Source organism: Rutidosis leptorrhynchoides, chromosome 3 (genome assembly GCF_046630445.1).
Source record: "Rutidosis leptorrhynchoides isolate AG116_Rl617_1_P2 chromosome 3, CSIRO_AGI_Rlap_v1, whole genome shotgun sequence".
Lineage (NCBI taxonomy): Eukaryota > Viridiplantae > Streptophyta > Magnoliopsida > Asterales > Asteraceae > Rutidosis > Rutidosis leptorrhynchoides.
In genome coordinates, this window is record NC_092335.1 from 88,772,893 (window position 1) to 88,794,270 (window position 21,378).

At 36.5% G+C, this 21,378-nt stretch overlaps 2 protein-coding genes across 2 annotated transcripts in view; one reads left to right on the forward strand and one right to left on the reverse strand.

The window, feature by feature from the left end:
• The first annotated feature begins 1,133 nt into the window (after nt 1-1,133).
• On the forward strand, nt 1,134-7,431 carry LOC139900180 (TMV resistance protein N-like). The gene is made up of 7 exons (XM_071882974.1): nt 1,134-1,441; nt 1,562-1,636; nt 2,477-2,492; nt 2,655-3,509; nt 3,607-3,906; nt 4,025-5,440; nt 6,540-7,431. The coding sequence occupies exons 1-7, from the start codon at nt 1,134-1,136 to the stop codon at nt 7,374-7,376; spliced, it is 3,807 nt and encodes a 1,268-aa protein (XP_071739075.1). The 3' UTR covers nt 7,377-7,431.
• Nucleotides 7,432-8,358: 927 nt separating this feature from the next.
• LOC139900181 (FT-interacting protein 7-like) overlaps nt 8,359-21,378 on the reverse strand; it is a 48,757-nt gene continuing 35,737 nt past the window's right edge. The window contains exons 4-5 of the mRNA XM_071882975.1: nt 9,535-10,151; nt 8,359-8,782 (exon numbers count right to left, since the gene is read on the reverse strand). Coding sequence (XP_071739076.1) covers nt 8,359-8,782; nt 9,535-10,151 — 1,041 coding nt within the window. The remainder of the gene's footprint in view (nt 8,783-9,534; nt 10,152-21,378) is intronic.

The following is a 21,378-nucleotide window of genomic DNA, read 5'->3' on the forward strand; positions in this document are numbered from 1 at the left end:
GTCCGTTTTCAACGCGGCTAGTTTCATTTTGTTCGTAAAATTATTTTGAGTTTAATGCTGGTGACGATGAACAATAACGCTCGACGGACGAAAAAATACGACCGGTTTAAAATTCGTGGTGGTTTTTGTGATATATTTATGAATTTAATATTAAAATTACACTTTATTTATGCCCTAAAATTAACAATTTTAACCCCTGCAGAATTGAACGAACGAATATATTTAAGGGGTGGTGAGTGAAAATCTGTGGTGTGAACACAAAGGATGTACGATAATTTTTTAATGGGGACGGCATAAGTAAGAGGTCACGGGTTCGATTCCCTTCAAGCCAAAATACCTTAGGGCGAGCTCCATTTAGTGACTGATTGACTAGAGGATGCTTTGCCTGATAGCGGTGGAGGCCTGGCTTGCCGTTTACCCGGGGTTTACCAACTAGAGGGAAGCCATTATGGCTCGTCGCTAGGGGGTTCCTCGTAAAAAAAAAAAATAATTAATTAATAACTAGTGAAATGACTCGTGGAATCACCGTTTTTTTAAACGAAACAGTTTAATAATATGTTTTAGGTATTAAGTGAACGTAAATGCTAAAGTTATTTAGTTTAATGACCCGTGTAACCACATAGTCCGACTAAGAAACTCGTCAGCTGAAAATTTATCAAACACCTAAAATGCATATTAAACAATCCACATTCAAATATCCAATCGTAAGAGATAATATTGGTTGTAATTTTATTTTAAAAGTGTAAATTAAAATATAAATTTAGAATTGGTTTCCTTTTGCCTAAATTTTATACTCGATTCAAAATAATTAATTAAAATAATTCAAAATTATTTAATTTTAATAATTAAAATAATTATTAATAAAATTTAATAATAATAATTACTCCATAATTAATAAAATTTAATTTTAATACAAAATTATTTATATTAATGATATCTTTAAATTTTTTTCTTTTCTTTTTATATTTTTTTTAACAAATAAATTAAGCCATAGATAGATTAGATAGATAGATTAAGCCCCGTGCGAATGAAAGTCAGAGGAGCTTTCCTTTTCATTTCTTCCCAAATCTTTAATCTTTAATCAAATTTATCTTTAACACTGATTTTTTGCTCTGTTAAAATTGAACCTAAACATGAATAAATTTGTGACATCAACTTCATCAAATCACTTCCAATTAAAAAAAGCATGTCGATATGATGTGTTCTTGAGCTTCAGAGGATCGAATACAAGAAAGAATTTCACAGACCACCTGTTGAAATGTTTGAAGCAGAATGGATATCACACGTTTCATGACAGTATACTCAATCGGGGGCAATATATTGATTCTGAGCTGCTTAAAGCGATTGAGGAATCGAGGATGTCTATCATATTATTCTCAAAAAACCATGCAGATTCCAAATGGTGCCTTGATGAGCTGGTAAAGATCATGTTTTGCCGAAGGTATTTTCAACATATCGTTCTACCTGTGTTTCTTGACGTAGAACCGTCTGATGTCCGAAAGCAGCAGGGTTTATTTGCTCAGGCATTTAATAATCATGAATTGTACTTTGACCATAACAGAGTTGAGAGTTGGAGGAAGGCTCTAGAAGATGCTGGCAAATTGTCAGGTCTACACTTGCAAAATGATGCCAATGGGTACTAATCTGAGTTTCTCCAGCAATTTTGAATATTTATTAAGTTTTTTTCTTCTTCATATTTTAGCATTTTCTTTTGGCATCCTTTGGGCTATGTTTCAATTCCTTGTTAGTAACTATAACTATGTAGCCTAACATTGAAAAAACCTTATCTGATAACTAACATTAAATTATACTCCCTATTATGTAATCAGTTTTGTGTTATTAGTTTTTTATACAAGTTCATGAACCCATAACCTTAATAATAGTTATTTAATTAATTAAAAGGATTAACTGATTGGGAGCAAAATATTCAACGTTTAATAATAATAGTATGCATAGTTTAACCACCGAAATATTGGTTGAGTGGTAAAAAGCCTCTGTTGGTTATGGGCCCGTATCTTTGAAAAAATAGGTGCATGTTCAAATCTTGAGGGGGGAGGTTTCTCAAAAGTTGTGCCTCTGGTATCCCTCACTCTGTGCGGGCCAAGCAGTTAACCTAAAGCATTCCGAGTACGCTTTGCGCGATGGATGCGAGAGGTTTCTTCCTAACGGGTGTGTGGGTGACAAATGAGAGGATTTAATGCCAAAAATTGCCGTTCTAAAAATAATAATATGCATACATTTGTTCCTTCCATATTCCGATGTGGGACAGAATTAACCTATTAGCTCCAACAGGAAAATGGTGTAGATATCTACCTATAATTGAAAAAAATGTGCCTAACGTCAGTTAAAGTGTTACAACAGTTTTGAAGTAATGTTTGAAAGTTTTCTGATAGCCCTTTTGACATTGTAGAATAAATACAGGGATACTTTCATTTCCATTTTATTTTTTTTAATTATAATTTTCTTTTCTTGGAAGGTATGAAGCGAAGTTGGTGACCAAAATCATTAGAGAAGTTGCGAAATATCTATAACGGCCATGTCTTAATGTTTCATACCACCCTGTTGGCATAGAATCTCGTATGACAGAACTCGTAGAATTGCTACAAATGGGAACAGATGACGTGCGAAAGCTACATATAACTGTATCTTTTCAGAATTCGAAAGCAGTAGTTTTCTTGACGATATCAGGGATTCAGAGAAATCCACTTTGCCAGAATAAGCTTCTTTCGGATCTCAAGATTGATAAAACTCCAAATATAAATAATGTTCATCGTGCAACTGAGGAGATTCGACAGGTTTTAATGTCTCAAAGGGTTCTTGTTGTTCTTGATGACATTAGTAACTTTGAGCAGTTGGAAATGTTAGCGATTGATCCTCATTTCTTTTGCCCAGGAAGCCGAATAATAATAACAACCAGAGATAAAGCTTCGGTAGGCTCTCTAAAGATAAATGATGTTTATTCTCCAAAAATTCTGAACGAAAACGATTCTAAGAGACTATTCAGTTTATATGCTTTTGGAAATGATCATCCTGATAAAGGCTATGAGGGGCTCACAGCGGAGGTAGTCCAATATGCTGGCGGGATTCCGCTAGTTCTTAAGACTATCGGTTCCTCTAGCTACAATTTGAGCAAGTCTGAATGGCAAGATAATCTTAGAAAACTAAAAAAAGTTCCCAATGATGATGTCCAGGGAAAACTTAAAGTAAGTTTTGATTCACTTGGTTATGAAGAAAAAGAAACATTTCTAAACATATGTTGTTTCTTCATTGGGATGGAGAAAGATTTGATGGTCAATGTAATGGAAGACTCCAATTGCTTTCCCGAAATCGATATCAAGACACTAGTTAATCGAGCTCTTGTAAGCATTGATGGTGGAGTGTTATCGATGCATAATCTAATTAGAGACATGGGTAGAGAAATTGTGCGACAACAATCAATTAAGGAGCCTGGAAGACGAAGCAGACTGTGGAATCATGACGACATTTCTGACGTATTTAAACAATGTTCGGTATGAGTTATGGGTTTCTTTTCAATTTGATTTTCCTGCCGACTTATACAATCTGTTTTTTAACAAAAATTTTTTCCTTACCATCTATGCATACTTTACTGTCCAGGGTACATCAGCTGTTGAAAGCGTCTTCCATGTCAATTACAGTAATTTCGTACCCCTTGAACCTGTGAATATGGAGGCATTTGAAAATATGGCAAACCTGAGAATGCTTTGGCTTCATCATCTACGGCTTTATGGAAAATATAATCAGATGATGCATGCTTTTAAGAAGCTGAAATATTTGCGGTGGCATGGATTCCCTATGGATTACATGCCTTCCAAGTTGATTATGAAAAATGTAGTTGTTATGGACATGCAACATAGCAGACTGAAGAAATTATGGGAAACAGCCATGGTATGTATGATGTTTGTTACATTTCACCGTGTTGTTTAATTACAGTAGTACTCTTTTTTTACGTTTAACTTATATAAAAGTAGTAACTAAATATTTTTCTTGTTTTTGGTTTCCTCAGAACCTGGATAAACTGCGATTCCTCAATCTCAGTGATTCCTGCTTTTTAACCGAAACTCCCGACTTCTCGGGAATGAAAAATCTTGAAAAGCTGTTACTTGCGCGGTGCTCAAAATTAGTTAAGTTACATAGCTCTGTTACATGTCTTGACAAACTCCATATTTTGGATTTAAGTTATTGTGTAAAATTGGAAAGGGCACCCAACTTAAGATGTATATTACAATTAAAATCTCTTGAAGAACTTTACATCTATCACTGTCCCAAGCTCGAACAGTTCAAAAAAAATACTTGTGTTCCACAGTATGGAACACGAGCCCCTTTGACCAAGCTATCTTTGGTCGAATGTAACTTGTCGATGGTCCCTTCTGAAATTGAAAGACTAAGGACACTAGTAACATTAGAACTCCATGAAAACAACTTCTCAAGCCTTCCAACTCTCAGAAACCTTATTCACTTGAAGCAGCTCACACTTTCATATTGTGTTGAGCTGCAGTCAATTCCAGATCTTCCACAAAAGATAGTGATGTTAATTGCAGTAAACTGCATAAGCCTAAAGAGTCTTCCAACAAATATGTTAAAGTTACGTTGTCTTGATGAACTAAGACTGAGTGGTTGCAAGAAACTTGGATCTGAAGATCCAAATTTTCTCATGAAACTGACAGGATTAGGTAGCCTTAGTTTTCTAGAACTGTGCAGCTGCAATGTAGCCCATGTTCCCATTGAGATTGGTAACTTAGTGTCATTGAATTTCTTAAATCTTGGTGGAAACAATTTCTCTAGTCTACCTAGTAGCCTCGGCCACCTTCACCACTTATTGGATCTGGATTTGTCAGATTGCAGCGCGCTCCACACAGTTCCATTGCTTCCAAAAAATTTGAGAAGTTTTAAAGCAACCAACTGCGTAAGCCTGAACAACATGCCTTCAAACATCTCGGAGTTAAAATCACTCCGAGAGTTGAACCTCGACGGTTGCTCCAAACTTGGACAAGAAGATCCTTTTTGCTTTGTTAAACTGGAAGGATTAAGCAACCTTGTTTACTTAAACATGACAAATTGCAATTTGTCTCATATACCTTCTGAGATTGAGGGTCTAGAATCACTGAAGCAGCTGCATCTTTCAGATAGCATTTTTTCTAGCCTCCCTGCTAGCCTATGCAACCTTCAAAACCTGAAAGAAATTGAGTTGAACGGTTGTGCGCTGTTGAGGTCATTTCCAGTTCTACCGCCAGATTTTACCGTGCTCAAGGCAGACAACTGTAGGTCACTTGAAATGCTACCATTCAAGTCATTCTTTCTCCATAGCTCGGGTCAGGAGTTAAGGTTCTCTCATTGTCCTGAGTGGGTAGGCAATAATTATGCCCGTAGTTTCAAAAGATACATCCTTCAGTTTCATCAAGAGCTCTTCCAGTTCCAGCAGGTACTCCCTCTATCACTTTGCTATATCTTACTTTCTGTTTATAATGTGAAATATTCAGTTACTCCAATCCTCCAAAACACACACACGAGTAAATAGAGGAGGATATCACTGTTCAGGCACACACATACACACACCTACATACTAATATAGGGTAAGGTATTAATGATCCCACACTCGATGGGGTGCACACCAAAAGATGGTAGATTGGGTGTTCCCTCCTCTTTCAAGCTAACTTTTGGAAGTGAGTTCTACACTTGGGCTTATGAGCTTAGCATGAGATAGGTTCATAACATAAGGATGCTCAGTAAAGCTACTTAAACTTGTCTTATAAATAAAAAGACAAAATATGTCACTACAACAAATTTACCATTTGTTCACATATATTTTTACATGTTTTTAAAAAGTGTGAAATTTTTGTTAAATTCTTCACACTTATAATTGTGTGTAAATGCATTACATTTAAAAATGTATTATATCATCATAGTTTGACACATAAAATTGTAAGGAAAAAATGTTCACACTTACTAGTCTTTACAATCATAAATATAATCACACTTAAGAGCGTTAAGTAGTTTTGTCACACTTCCCCTTGTGTGAAAAAATGAGGTTTAACAAATTACTCTATTAAATTTTGTTTTTGTACACTCTAGTAAGTGTAAACACTAGTTTCTTACATTTTTATGTGTGAAAGTTCAATAATATTCTACATTTATACATGTAATAAGCTTACATACATTTAAAAGTGTGAAGTATTGAACAGAAAGTTCACACTTTCTTGTAATTGTGTAAAAGTATGTGTGAACAAATTATAAATTTCTTTTAGTGCAATAACATTCATTAAAGAATATTATGAACACTCGTCTAATATATTTATATTTAAGGAATATTAAGTCAATAATAATAAGTATACGTACACACAGGGTAAGAGTCAAGTAAAAATAATTTTATGAAAAATTATGAATTATATGTTTTACAATTTGGTGGTCTTCAAAATAGCTTATCATTTGACCCTTATCTTGATCCTGTATGCGTGTACATATACTTATATGTATATCATTCAAACACAAAGCTAATGAGAGAAAAACAACTCTATGGACAGGTTTGGCCTATCATTCCCGAAATTAGGGTCTCACTCAATGGAACTGAGATCCCTGATTGGTGCACTTATCAAGGCCGTGGTAGATTTTTGTCATTTGTGGTGCCCATGGACTTGGATAAGAAATTCAGTGGCTGGATATACTGTGCTATTGCTCCTAATTGTAAAGACGATGAATGCATATTGAAACGTAAAGTGGTTAATAAAACCAAAGGGCGGACTGATTACGTTGGTACAACCTTACGTGGTTACGGCCCTATGTTTATTGCATTTGTGCCACATCTTATTGACTTGATTCCTCGTCTAACATTTTTGGTAGAAGGAGCTGATGAATTGGTGCTTGGATTTGAATTAGAATGTAAGAATAACTGGGAGGTACAGGAATGTGGGCTATGTCTAATTTACGAGCGAGATATTTCGATTCACGAATTAAATAGTCAAGTAGTAGTTCAATACACACCTTCTACTTTGCGTCAACATCTGCACCACATGGTTTATGAGGAGAAGTGGGAGGACTTTCGTGAGACATATCTAATGTACTTAAATTCAAAGGCCGATGATGATGATGATGATGATGATGATGATGACGACGATGATGATGATGCTGATGCTGGTAGTCATACTTATGATCATGTTGGCATGGATCATGTTAGTAGGGACGCTTGTGGAGGTGATGGTGAAGGTATTGGTGAGAATCGTGGTGGTGCAGAGGATGATGGTGCTGGCTATGATCGCCTGAATGGTATACCAAGTGACGGGGGGCCATGGTACCTTTTGAGGCCAGAAGAACTTGGAGACTGGTTGCATGACCATTGGGGATCTGAAACAAAGTTTTTCTAGTTTGCATGGTTAAAGTTCACCGAAGTAACCAAATTTCATGTCAAACTGTATATATTCTAGTTACTCCGATTGATTTGATGTAATTAATTAAGATGTTTTGTATTGGACCATTTTTAACGCAGCGCCATCGATCGTTATTACCACCATAGCGCCACCATCATGCCACTAACGTGGCGTGCCATGATGGAAATGAAATTTGTTGGCGTGATTTAAGTTATCACAGGAAGAAAAGGGTTTGAGTGATATTTGGACCAATCGGGTGAGGGATAAATTAAAATAAAAAAGAACAAATAAAAAAAAAAAAATCATCACAAAGTATAAAAGGATGGGACTAACACTCTCATCACAGTATCACACTTAGTCACACTCACTATTTACCTTTCTCCCATCACAATTTTCAAATCACCATTATATCTTACAAAACTATCATCACACCTCATTACGCCATCACCATTAAAAATCTTCTTAAAGGTATGACCTGTCTCTGTATAGACACTAGACAATACAAACAGAGTGACATTCAGTGATTGTACTTTTAATGACACTCTTTTAGGATCTCATTTATTTTTGTTTAAAGACATCTTACGATGCTTCTGTAATTTGATAAGAATGTATGCAAGTGGCGTGTATTGACATTTGTAATCAAATGTAAGGGAGAAGTATCAAGGCTATTAATATTTCTCTCATTTGACCACCCTCAATTATGGCATACATCACCAAGACTAACTGCTAAGAACTAACCAAGAACTATATCACTTGGAATAATATGATTAACATATCTAGCATTTTGCTAGAAATGGGCTGCTCTTCGACTCTGGCCTTCGTGACTGGCTGTGCTTTTCGTAAAAAAAAAATAAGTTTCATATTACAATATTATTATTATTATGAATACATGATTACTTGGAATAATATGATTAACATGTACAACACTGCATAATCAAATCTGATATCATACTGAATACAATGATCCTATACATTCTTTTCAGAGAATCATAACATCCATATTAGAGGGTAATTTGCTGAAAAGATTAAGAAGCAGCCTTGTTTGCTTGCTTCTGAACCTAGGAGGCCGAAACAAGTAAAATCCAAATAGAGTAGCTACTACTTTAAATGAAGCCATATAGATGAAGACCACACAGATGAAGGCGATTAATGTGAAGATTAATGTAGCCCTTAGATCTTTACAAATTAATATTGCTTTTAGTTTTTCACTGACTGTTGCGATATCTGCAGCCATTGTTTGATATCTACCAGCAATGCTTCTTAATCGGTCATATCTTCTTTTCACTGTACCAATTGGCTGACTTGTTGGAAAAGTATCAAATTCCTCACTCGGATCTTCTGGATCTATTGTTTCTGCATGTGAAAGGCGAGCATCTAATAGAGGTGGGTTTGTTGGCCTTAATCTGTAGTTCCACATCCCCATCATCGACAAGGATAGAAAAAATGTTGGAAGTATGAGTTTCGGGTACCAAACGAAAACCATGTATAATAAAAGGATGAAAACTGTTCTCAACGGATATCTCCAATGAAAAATCTCACCAAACCATCTATACACCGCTGTTATCCCCAATACAAATGACATTAGATGCTCAAAGTTGGTCTTTCTGTTTTCTTAGGTGTTGGTGATTTTAGTGTCATCCAACGTACATTTTAGTTATTGCGATTTACTTGAATGCAGATGTTAGCTAGCTATACTTATCAACGGGTTCGGAGAGTGTGGAGTACACGCCCGTAAGAGTTGACTGCTAACTGTCGCACAAAATGCGGGGGTCAAGGGGGCTGCGCCCCCTTGCGGGGTCCAAGGGGCAGCGATACATAGAAACGTTGCATTCGAATAAGTGTTAGCGAATAGTTGTGCCTTTTGGTATAACCGAATTTCCCGCCAAAATTGAAGGGTTACACCCTTTCGGTTTAACTGTTTTCCTATAACAGTTTATGAACGTTTTTATTCATTAATTCTGCATTCATCAAACCAACAGAAACACACACATATTCTCTAACAATTTGATCAGTGATTTTGTTGCCAAAAACACTGATTGCGTTCTTGTTTGATCCCTGTAAAGATTTCGTGCAACCGAGGCAATCGTAGAGTTGAAATACTTTATAGAGATAGTGATTACATGATTCAAGAACGAATCCGGCAGTCAATTCATACCCGATTTCTAACATTAGGTTCCATATACTGTATTCGTCATCAAGCAGGTACTCTACAATCTCATTTTTGATTGGCGGGTTTGCTTTTGATAGACAAGCCGCCACTATTTTCATCGCCCTAAAGCGGTCCACATCAAGTTGCACCTTATCAACTGGTTGTAAATAATTCATTTTGGGTAGCAACGGCTTTGTGTATAATAATACAACATTGGCCCATGATATGACAGTGAATCGTACAGCTACCTGGATCTCACCATGATTCTTCAAACCGGAGGGACTTAAAACTAACAGTGGGTAGTACTGTGTGTGCATACGATTGACGTGTAAAGTTTGAATCGGAATAAATACTTTACCAATCCGCATGTCTTTAGTCTCTTTATTACTTACTGTAACATTTCTATTGTCAATTACACCAATCCTGATAACGGTACAAGGATCACAGACGTCCCAAGTATACTCTTCATTCCAAATAGGCTCTTGACTGTTGATGAGAGTTTTGGTTCTTATCCATTTGTTTCCATACTTGACTACACAATACGCGTCAGTAGTAGTTACACCATCTGTATGCTTCTTTAATGGTGGCAAATTGTGGGCCCTCAAAATGCCTAATTGAAGACTCTGTAGTAATATTTGCATATACGAAATTGAAACATATAGATTACACAAACATAATATTCATATAACGATCATGTAATCATAATAAGAATGAAAAGATAGAACGATCTAACTGAATTGAAGGTTGAACCGGGCTTGTGTTTGACACAATTCCCTTAAACAGATTCGACGTCTGTTCTCAGGGTACACTGGTTCGAAGCAGCGTACTGCCGGAGGAGAGCACTTGCCTGAAAAAAGACCGGAAGCGAGGTGACCGAAGTTGTAGAAGAAGAAGCCGGAAAACGAATACAAATTCGTAAGTATGAGGGTTACGATTTTTTGTGTGTTAGTTGATACTTCTTTCTCAATACCAAAGTTTGGTATTTATAGTGCAAATAAGATCTTGATTAATAAAAGAAAGATTTACAAAATCACACAAATAAGATTTACAAAATCTTTGATTGAAAATCAAATCTTTTAGGATTTGAAAAGGAAAAGAAAATATTTACAAAATCTAAGAAAAGATTTACAAATCCTTGGTTAATAAATTAAGTCTTTTCTTACTTTGCACTTAAACTAACAACTTTGAGACGCGATATCTCATTCACCATTAACCCGTTTTGGACATACTTTAGTTCGTTTTTAAAGCTCTCATTAGTGGCTACAAAACCCACTAAATAGTCGTTAATATGTATCACTTTATTATATATTAATTTTTGTCTAAAAAATTGGTGGAACATACTTTCCAACCAAAATTTCCAACAATCCCCCACATGAATGGAGATCGCTTCTTAGTAACAACTATCTTCCGATTAAATTTCAACGGTTGAATCTTGCATACGATAAGTGATAATGCCAAAATCATACATGTTTATTGTCGTTATTTCAATCTAATTCTGTATCTATTTGTATGTAATTGTTGTACGTATGTATTGTAATTCATGTATATTTGTAAAAGTCCATTGTGATTGAATAAATGAAGACCAACAGCGAAAGCGATGCTTAAAATGAAGTCCGATACCGAAACCAGCCCAGAAATACACTTCCAGACTCAGATGAGGCGCATCCCAAAAGGGATGAGGCGCATCTGTATGCATGTTTTTGCCGAAGGTTTCAGATACGGCGTTTTCAAGCCATAAGACGCATTTTGGGAGCCAGATGCGGCGCATCTGTTGTGAGATGCAGCGCATCCCTTGCCTGCCGACAGTTCCTGAGTGCTAAATGAGCTGGATTAAACAAACTGTAAAGGGATGCGGCGCATCCTTAAGAGATGCGGCGCATCTAGTGATTTTCCAGGCCAGTTTACCTAACTTTTGAGCCTATTTAAGAGAGGCTTTGGTTTCATTCTTTGACACACCTTCACTATTACATTCTCCCTCAGTTTCAATACGTTTTTTCAAGGCTCAAGGAAGGCTACAAGTCAATCTCCATTCTTTCAACATCAAGATTAAGCTAGGATTATTCATCGCAATCGGTATTATCGTTCTATATCTTTTAAACATGAATTCAACTTGTATTAACTGTTCCATTAGTTCTATTATGATTATGTTTGGCTAAAAGCCTTGTGTGTTTGCTTCAATGTAAGATTTATGACTTGGGATTGTTCTATACTTTGATGTTATGCTAGTTATATATATGTTTGATTGATTAAATCATCTAGTCCAACTACAAGAACCATAGTTATGATTGCTTAGTTCATTACTTCAGTTATATAGATTGAAAACCTATTAATGTGAGTTAACTAGGAAAATAATCTATACTTCAATACACCTAGTAATCTAGACGATTAGATGCATAAGCTTAAGTGATTTTGTTATGTGTTTAATTCGGTAATTGAATAAGTTCCAAAGCAACATAGTTATGAAATTACCTCAAGTGATTGTTGTAATTTAGGTTTCACGTGAGTTTAACCGGGTTGGGTCTAGTTAGTTAATCAATCTAAATCACCATGTTCTTTCAAAAGATCCATTGTTGTAACCATCCTTGTATCCTAGTTCAATTATGTAAGTTATGACTTGGTTTATGTGAGTTTATCAAAGGTCATAGCTTATACTTCAACACCTAGTGATTTAGCCACCTATATGTGAGTATAGGATGTTAATTGAATGATATCTAGGATATACAATCATGTAGTTTACTTAGAGTGATCTTAGTAAACTAGGTTTTATGTGAATTCAACCATAAAAGAATCTTGTTGATTAAACATAGCTCTTAAGTTTATAGATATTGTGAAACTGATATAAACTAATTACTTGTAACTATGAAATAACCGTTTTAATTACAAAAGAACAATCCCTGTCATTTATCAAGCATAGAAGTAAACACCACATTCTCATTCTTGTTATTCATTATATTTATTTACTATTTCGTTAAACAAAAATACAACTTCAAACACAAACCCCCCTTTAGAATAATTAATCGTTATAAAGTCCTTAAAACAAACTTCTCCCTGTGGTTCGAACTGGTCAATTTACTTGCTAGTTACTGCATGATCGGGTTTAGTTGCCTGTATTATGTGTTAATTATTGAGCATACTGTCTACATTTTAAAGGTTACGTCTTGACACATCAACTTTTTGGCGCCGCTGCCGGGGATGGATTTTGTTAAAAGATTTTAATAAACTTTGAATTATTCGATCCTTTTGTAGGAATTCAATTCCTATAAAAGTTACTTTTTATTGTAAGCTTGTGTTTTTGCAATTGGTTTGTTTGTGGTGTTGTGATTGCAGGATTGGTATTGATGCATGAATCTACGTTCTTCCAACTCTAATTTAATTCCTTCATATCCTGAACCTGAAAGAGAACTTCACGAACGCCTAAGAGCTCAAGAAGTAGAGTCTCTTGCTCAGGGTTTAGAATCACTTTCATTAAATTCTAACTCTGAACCAGTTATTCAACCAATCATAGAGCCAGTTATTAAAGAAGAGAGAGATATGGCTGCTACAAATTAAACGATGGATGCATTAATGAAGGCAACAAGAACAGGTCAAGGCCACGCAATTATTCAACCTACGATGACTGACGGCTTTGAAATAAAGGGTCAATTTCTCCACATGGTGACTAATACATGCCAATTCGGTGGAGCTCCAAATGAGGATGCTAACGAGCATCTTCGTAAGTTTGTAAGCATTTGCAAGCTATTCAAGATCAAGGATGTCACCGATGATGTCGCATGTTTAAAAATCTTTCCATGGTCACTAAAGGATGATGCAAGAGATTGGCTAGACTCATTACCAGAAGGATATATTGAAGATTGGAATGATATGATGGACAAGTTTTTGTCAGAATTCTTCCCTGCTTCAAAAGCAGCAAAGTTGCTAAGTGATATAAATCACTTCAAGCAAAAGCCTAATGAGACTCTTTATGAAGCTTGGACCCGATTCAATAAAATGCTTAGGGTATGTCCTCAACACGGGTTGAATACATTCCAAAAGGTCCAAATATTCTATAAAGGCATCAATGTGGCTACTCGAAAGGATATTGATGTTGCAGCAGGAGGATCAATCATGAAAAAAATGCCCGAAGAAGCTCACACAATCATTGCCGATATAGCAGCACATTCTCATAATTGGCATCAAGAGATGGAGTTCTCTAGATCAACCACGGTTGCTAGTATTGAATGCAACGATGAAATCGCTGCTTTAAAAGTTCAATTGGAAAATCAAGGAAGGTAAATTGAGAAGATGACAAAAGAAATGCATGCTATCAAGGTAGAGTGTGAACTATGCCAAGGTCCCCATCTTATTAGAGATTGTGACCAAACGACAATGGAAGAGCAAGCAAATTTTTTAGGTTACTTGCGTAAAGGTGAAATGAATTTTGACGACTTTAAGGCGGTTGAAGCAATGAACCAGAAATATCCTCCTATCAACAGTTATCAAATAGGAGGACCTTCAGGTTCAAACAATAATTACCACGGAGGAAATTCAGGTTACCAAAATAACCGGAATTTCCCAAATCAAAATCAAAGAAATGCACCACCGGGTTACAATCACCTAAACAATCGTAATCAACCTCCACGAAATTACCAAAATAATTTCCAACACAATCAACCACAACCACAACCACAAACACATGTACAAACACAACCCTAGAAGAAATCCGGTTTAGAAGATCTTTTGAGAGATTTTATGGTTAAACACGAGCAAAATGCGGAACTTCAAACTCAGCAAATTCGAAATCAACAAGCTACGATTCAGAATTTAGAAAGAGATGTTGGAAGGATGTCACAGTTATTAGCAGAGAGGCCGCCGGGTGCTCTCCCCTCAAATACTCAAGTGAATCCCAACAACAATCAAACAAGGAATGAGCATGTAAATGCTATAACTACTAGAAGTGGTTTAACTATTAACCCAGAGACCCCTAAGTCCCCGAAAGTTCCTTTGTCTCCTTCTGTTTTGCAGGTACCCGTTGATGTAGATGAGCATGTTGAAAAAGAACAAGAGAAAGATGATCCACCAGTGATCATATCGAAGAAAAGTGAAAAACCACCAGTAAAGGTGTACAAGGAACCTATTCCATACCCAAAAGCATTGAAGAAAGACAGACTCACGAGCCAATATCAGAAATTTGCGGATATGATCAAGCAAATCAGCATTAACATGCCACTCGTGGAGGTTCTTAAGGGTATGCTCCATTACGGGAAGTTTTTGAAAGATCTCATATCCTCGAAGAGTAAATACCACGAAGTTTCTATCACATTCCTCCATGAGGAGTGTTCGGCCATCTTGAAAAAGCAAAATGTACCTCCAAAATTGGGAGATCCGGGTAGTTTTATCATACCATGTATGATGGGTGATTCGGTAGTGTACGATGCACTAGCCGACCTAGGTGTAAGTGTTTACCTAATGCCTTACTCGTTATATTTAAAACTTGACTTAGGAGACTTGAAACCAACCCGGATGGATATTCGATTAGCAAACCAATCATTTGATACTCCCATAGGTATAGCCGAAGATATTCTTGTAAAAGTTGGCTCACTTATCTTTCCCGTCGACTTTGTTATTCTAGAAATGCAAGAGGACACAAAAGTTCCTATCATTTTAGGACGTCCTTTCCTTAACACCGCAGATGCTATCATTAATGTCCAAAAAGAACAATTAAGTCTCGGTGTGGGAAACGAGAGAATAATTTGTCATATTGACAAAGCCATGAAAAGACCCACTTCCACCGATGACTCTTGTTTTCAAATTGATGTTATAAATCTTTGTGTTGAGGATGAATTGCAGGAGCTACTTGAAATTGATACCTCGGGGTTTGCCCTGGTAAGTGAAAGTGAATACCTCAATATTGATGAAGATTTTGATGAGTTGATGAAGGTGGTCACGGATGATGAGACCATAGAAGAAGGAATCCCCAAGGAAGAGGAATCATTTGAAGATATCGAAAATAAAGATAGATTCCGTATAAAGAATTCCTTGGAAGAACCACCCGTACTAGAGCTTAAGGAGCTACCCAAACACTTGGAGTATGCTTATCTTGAAGGTACATCTCAATTACCGGTAATTATTGCTTCACATCTTTCCGGTAATGAGAAGGATAGGTTAATCTCTGTTTTGAAAACCCATAAAAAGGCTATAGCCTGGAAAACTACCGACATTCCTGGGATAAACCCGTCTTATTGTACACATAAAATTCTATTTGAGAATGACTTTAAACCAGTAGTACAAAGACAATGTAGGCTAAATCCCAACATGAAAAAGGTTGTTAAAAATGAGGTAGTCAAGCTTCTTGACGCCGGGTTAATCTACCCCATCTCCGATAGTCCTTGGGTTAGTCCAGTACAAGCAGTACCCAAAAAGGGGGGTACAACCGTTATTGTAAATGAAAAAAACGAACTCGTTCCAACTAGAACGGTTACCGGCTGCAGAGTTTGTATTGATTACAGGCGTCTCAATGATTCCACTAGAAAAGATCATTTCCCGTTGCCTTTTATTGATCAAATGATTGAACGATTAGCGGGGAAAGAATATTATTGCTTTCTAGATGGTTTCTTCGGTTACTTCCAAATTCCAATTGATCCCAACGACCAAGAAAAGACCACATTCACTTGTCCTTTCGGTACCTTTGCCTATCGCTGCATGCCATTTGGTTTATGCAATGCACCCGGAACCTTTCAAAGGTGCATGATGGCAATTTTTGATGATATGGTACAGGATTGTATGGAAGTCTTCATGGATGACTTTTCCGTGTTTGGAGACTCCTTTGAATCGTGTCTTTTTAACCTTGAACGTATGCTTATCCGATGTAAGAAAGCAAACTTGGTCCTAAATTGGGAAAAATGCCACTTCATGGTGAAGGAGGGCATTGTACTTGGCCACAAGATATCTCGTGCTGGAATAGAGGTAGATAAAGCTAAAATTGAAGTTATTTCTAAGCTACCTATACCGTCGAATGTTAAGGCCATTAGAAGCTTTCTTGGTCACGCGGGATTCTATAGACGATTTATCAAAGATTTTTCTAAAATTGCCCACCCAATGACCAAACCTCTTGAAAAGGATGCTCCATTTGACTTTGATTCTAATTGCGAGAATGCATTCTCCATTCTAAAGTCAAAACTCACACAAGCTCCCATTATCGTATCTCCGGATTGGAGTATGCCATTTGAGCTAATGTGTGATGCAAGTGACTATACCTTAGGTGCTGTTTTAGGACAACGTCCCGATAAACATTTTCGCCCAATTTATTATGCGAGCAAAACTCTAACGGGAGCTCAAATTAATTATACCACCACGGAAAAGGAGATCCTAGCGGTTGTTTATGCATTTGATAAATTTCGGTCATATTTGGAGTTGTCCAAAACCATTGTTTACACGGACCATTTGGCTCTTAGGTACTTATTATCGAAACTAGATGCAAAGCATCGTCTCATACGTTGGGTTCTTTTACTTCAAGAATTTGACATTGAGATACGTGACAAGAAAGGAGCCGAGAATCTAGCTGCCGATCATTTATCCCGACTTGAAAACCCTGAATTAGATAAACTCGATGATACAATCATCAAGGACACATTTCCCGATGAATCTCTAATGAGGGTTGACAAGGAATCTGAAATCCCATGGTTTGCCCATTTTGCAAACTATCTTACTTCAGGCATTCTTCAAAAAGGACTTTCTTATCAACAAAAGAAGAAATTCTTTGCGGATTTGAAGTCCTATTTCTGGGAACACCCCAACCTATTTTGTGTTGGTGCGGATCAAGTGATTCACCGTTGTGTGTGCGAAAAAGAGGCTCAATAAATTCTTGAGCATTGCCATCAAGGGCCAACCGACGGTCATTTCGGACCAAACCACACCGCAAGAAAAATCCTTGACTCGGGATTTTATTGGCCCACGATCTTCAAAGATGCCCATAGTTTCGTTCGGAATTGCGATGCATGCCAACGAATGGGTAACATATCAAAAAGGGATGAGATGCCTCAAAACGGCATCCAAGTTTGTGAAGTCTTTGATATTTGGGGAATCGATTTCATGGGACCATTTCCAAGTTCCCATAAGTGCAAGTACATCTTAGTATCCGTTGACTATGTGTCCAAGTGGGCTGAAGCAAAAGCTTTGCCTACAAATGATGATAGGGTGGTGGTGAACTTCTTAAAAAATCTCTTCTCGCACTTTGGAATCCCAAAGGCGCTCATATTCGATCGAGGAACACATTTTGCCAACAACCTTCTTGAAAAGGTATTGAAGAAGTATGGCGTAACTCATAGTTTCTCTAGTCCGTACCACCCGCAAACGAGTGGTCAAGTAGAGAACACAAATCGTGCCTTGAAACGCATACTTGAGAAGACGGTTGATAGCAACCCTAAGATTTGGCAACGCAAGTTAGATGACACGTTGTAGACTTTTCGAACTGCATTTAAAACACCTATCGGTACCACACCATTTAAACTTGTATATGGTAAAAAGTGCCATCTACCGGTTGAAGTAGAACATCGAGCATACTGGGCGTTGAAGCTTTGTAATTTGGACATGAAAAAGGCCGGAGAAAATCGATTCATGCAAATGCATGAATTGGAGGAGTTAAGGTTCGAAGCGTATGAGGAGGAGGTTTATATGAACCAACCTCAGGGCTTTGTCATGCCAGATGGATGTGAAGACAGCATTCTTGAATGGTGAATTAGATGAGGAGGTTTATATGAACCAACCTCAAGGCTTTGTCATGCCAGGAAATGAAGGCAAGGTGTGCAAACTTGTGAAGTCCTTATATGGTTTGAAACAAGCACCTAAGCAATGGCATCATAAGTTTGATGAAGTGGTTTTATCTAGTGGTTTTAAATTAAACCAAGCAGATAAATGTGTATATAGTAAATTTGATGATTCTGGTAAAGGAGTTATAATTTGTCTATATGTTGATGGCATGTTAATCTTTGGGACTGACCAAAGTCAGGTTGATTTAACAAAAGAATTTTTGTCATCAAAATTCTCCATGAAAGATATGGGGGAGGCTGACGTTATCCTTGGCATTAGGATCAAACGTGAAAGCAAAGGAATTTCAATTTCTCAATCTCATTATATTGAGAAGGTTTTGAAAAAGTTCAATTGCTTTGAATGTACTCCTGTGAGTACCCCTGTGGATCCAAGTGAGAAGCTTATGCCTAATCAAGGTAAAGTTGTATCACAACTTGAGTATTCTCAGGTGATTGGCTGTTCGATGTACGCCATGACTTGTACAAGGCCGGATATTGCTTTTGAGGTGGGAAAACTGAGTAGATATACTAGTAATCCTAGTACTCATCACTGGTAAGCAATTAGGCGGGTACTGAAGTACTTGAAGAAAACTATGGACTATAGTTTATCTTATAATGGGTTTCCTTCGGTAATAGAAGGATATTCTGATGTGAGTTGGATAACCAATATTGAAGATTATTCTTCAACAAGTGGTTGGGTGTTCTTGCTTGGGGGAGGTGCTATTTCATGGGCTTCTAAGAAGCAGACATGTATTATCAACTCAACGATGGAATCTGAGTTTGTTGCTTTAGCTGCTGCTGGTAAAGAAGCAGAATGGCTTAGAAACTTGATCCATGAGATACCATTATGGCCTAAACCTATAGCACCCGTGTCTATCCATTGTGATAGTACTGCGACATTGGCAAAGGCTTATAGCCAGATGTACAATGGAAAGTCTAGACACTTAGGTGTTAGACATAGCATGATTCGTGAACTCATCATGAATGGGGTGATTTCCATAGTGTTCGTGATGTCACAACAGAATTTAGCTGATCACTTGACGAAGGGATTGGAAAGAGACTTGGTTGACAAGTCTGCTGTGGGGATGGGTTTAAAGTCCGCATAAATTTCTAATTATAAGATACCCAATTCCCTTCTGATAAAAATTAGAAGTTGAATTCAATGTGGAAGGCTTATACTTAGAAATTTGGAGTACGTAAGTTTTGTATCATCCCAAGGTAATGTATGCACTCGGACCTGCTAAAGGAGAGGTTGAAGTCTGGCTTCTTAATAGTTCATTTGAAAAAGTGCATGAGCAGGTACATGACTGAAATGAACTACCTATGTGAATGTGAAGTTTTGTCGCTTCAACAAAGATTGGACTTTTGCTTTAGATACATTCATGAAAGGATATGGACACATGGCTTGTAAAGTGTCAGGATAGCTTTAGAGTATTTGAAAACTTATGTGTATGTTATTTTCAGTTATTCAAATGGGTTGAAGGGTTCAATTCTTAGAACACCCCGATTCTCGAATATTTGGAATGCGTAATGTAATAAGGTGAAAATTCAATCTTCAAGATATTTTCATTTATGCATGAGTTTAGTTTTAATTTGCTTAATTCTCATGAAACGAATTGCACTAAATTGGGGAGGAATGTTGGAAATTTAGTGTAATTGTGGGTTTTAATCTACACTTGTAAATGGGTTTGGAGGTGAAATGTCCCGTTCTTATTGATTAAAAACGTTCCATATTAATTGATTTCGTTGCGAGGTTTTGACCTCTATATGAGACGTTTTTCAAAGACTGCATTCATTTTTAAAACAAACCATAACCTTTATTTCATAAATAAAGGTTTAAAAAGCTTTACGTAGATTATCAAATAATGATAATCTAAAATATCCTGTTTACACACGACCATTACATAATGGTTTACAATACAAATATGTTACATCGAAATCAGTTTCTTGAATGCAGTTTTTACACAATATCATACAAACATGGACTCCAAATCTTGTCCTTATTTTAGTATGCAACAGCGGAAGCTCTTAGTATTCATCTGAGAATAAACATTCTTTAAATGTCAACAAAAATGTTGGTGAGTTATAGGTTTAACCTATATATATAAAATCGTAACAATAGACCACAAGATTTCATATTTCAATACACATCCCATACATAGAGATAAAAATCATTCATATGGTGAACACCTGGTAACCGACATTAACAAGATGCATATATAAGAATATCCCCATCATTCCGGGACACCCTTCGGATATGATATAAATTTCGAAGTACTAAAGCATCCGGTACTTTGGATGGGGTTTGTTAGGCCCAATAGATCTATCTTTAGGATTCGCGTCAATTAGGGTGTCTGTTCCCTAATTCTTAGATTACCAGACTTAATAAAAAGGGGCATATTCGATTTCGATAATTCAACCATAGAATGTAGTTTCACGTACTTGTGTCTATTTTGTAAATCATTTATAAAACCTGCATGTATTCTCATCCTAAAAATATTAGATTTTAAAAGTGGGACTATAACTCACTTTCACAGATTTTTACTTCGTCGGGAAGTAAGACTTGGCCACTGGTTGATTCACGAACCTATAACAATATATACATATATATCAAAGTATGTTCAAAATATATTTACAACACTTTTAATATATTTTGATGTTTTAAGTTTATTAAGTCAGCTGTCCTCGTTAGTAACCTACAACTAGTTGTCCACAGTTAGATGTACAGAAATAAATCGATAAATATTATCTTGAATCAATCCACAACCCAGTGTATACGTATCTCAGTATTGATCACAACTCAAACTATATATATTTTGGAATCAACCTCAACCCTGTATAGCTAACTCCAACATTCACATATAGAGTGTCTATGGTTGTTCCGAAATATATATAGATGTGTCGACATGATAGGTCGAAACATTGTATACATGTCTATGGTATCTCAAGATTACATAATATACAATACAAGTTGATTAAGTTATGGTTGGACTAGATTTGTTACCAATTTTCACGTAGCTAAAATGAGAAAAATTATCCAATCTTGTTTTACCCATAACTTCTTCAT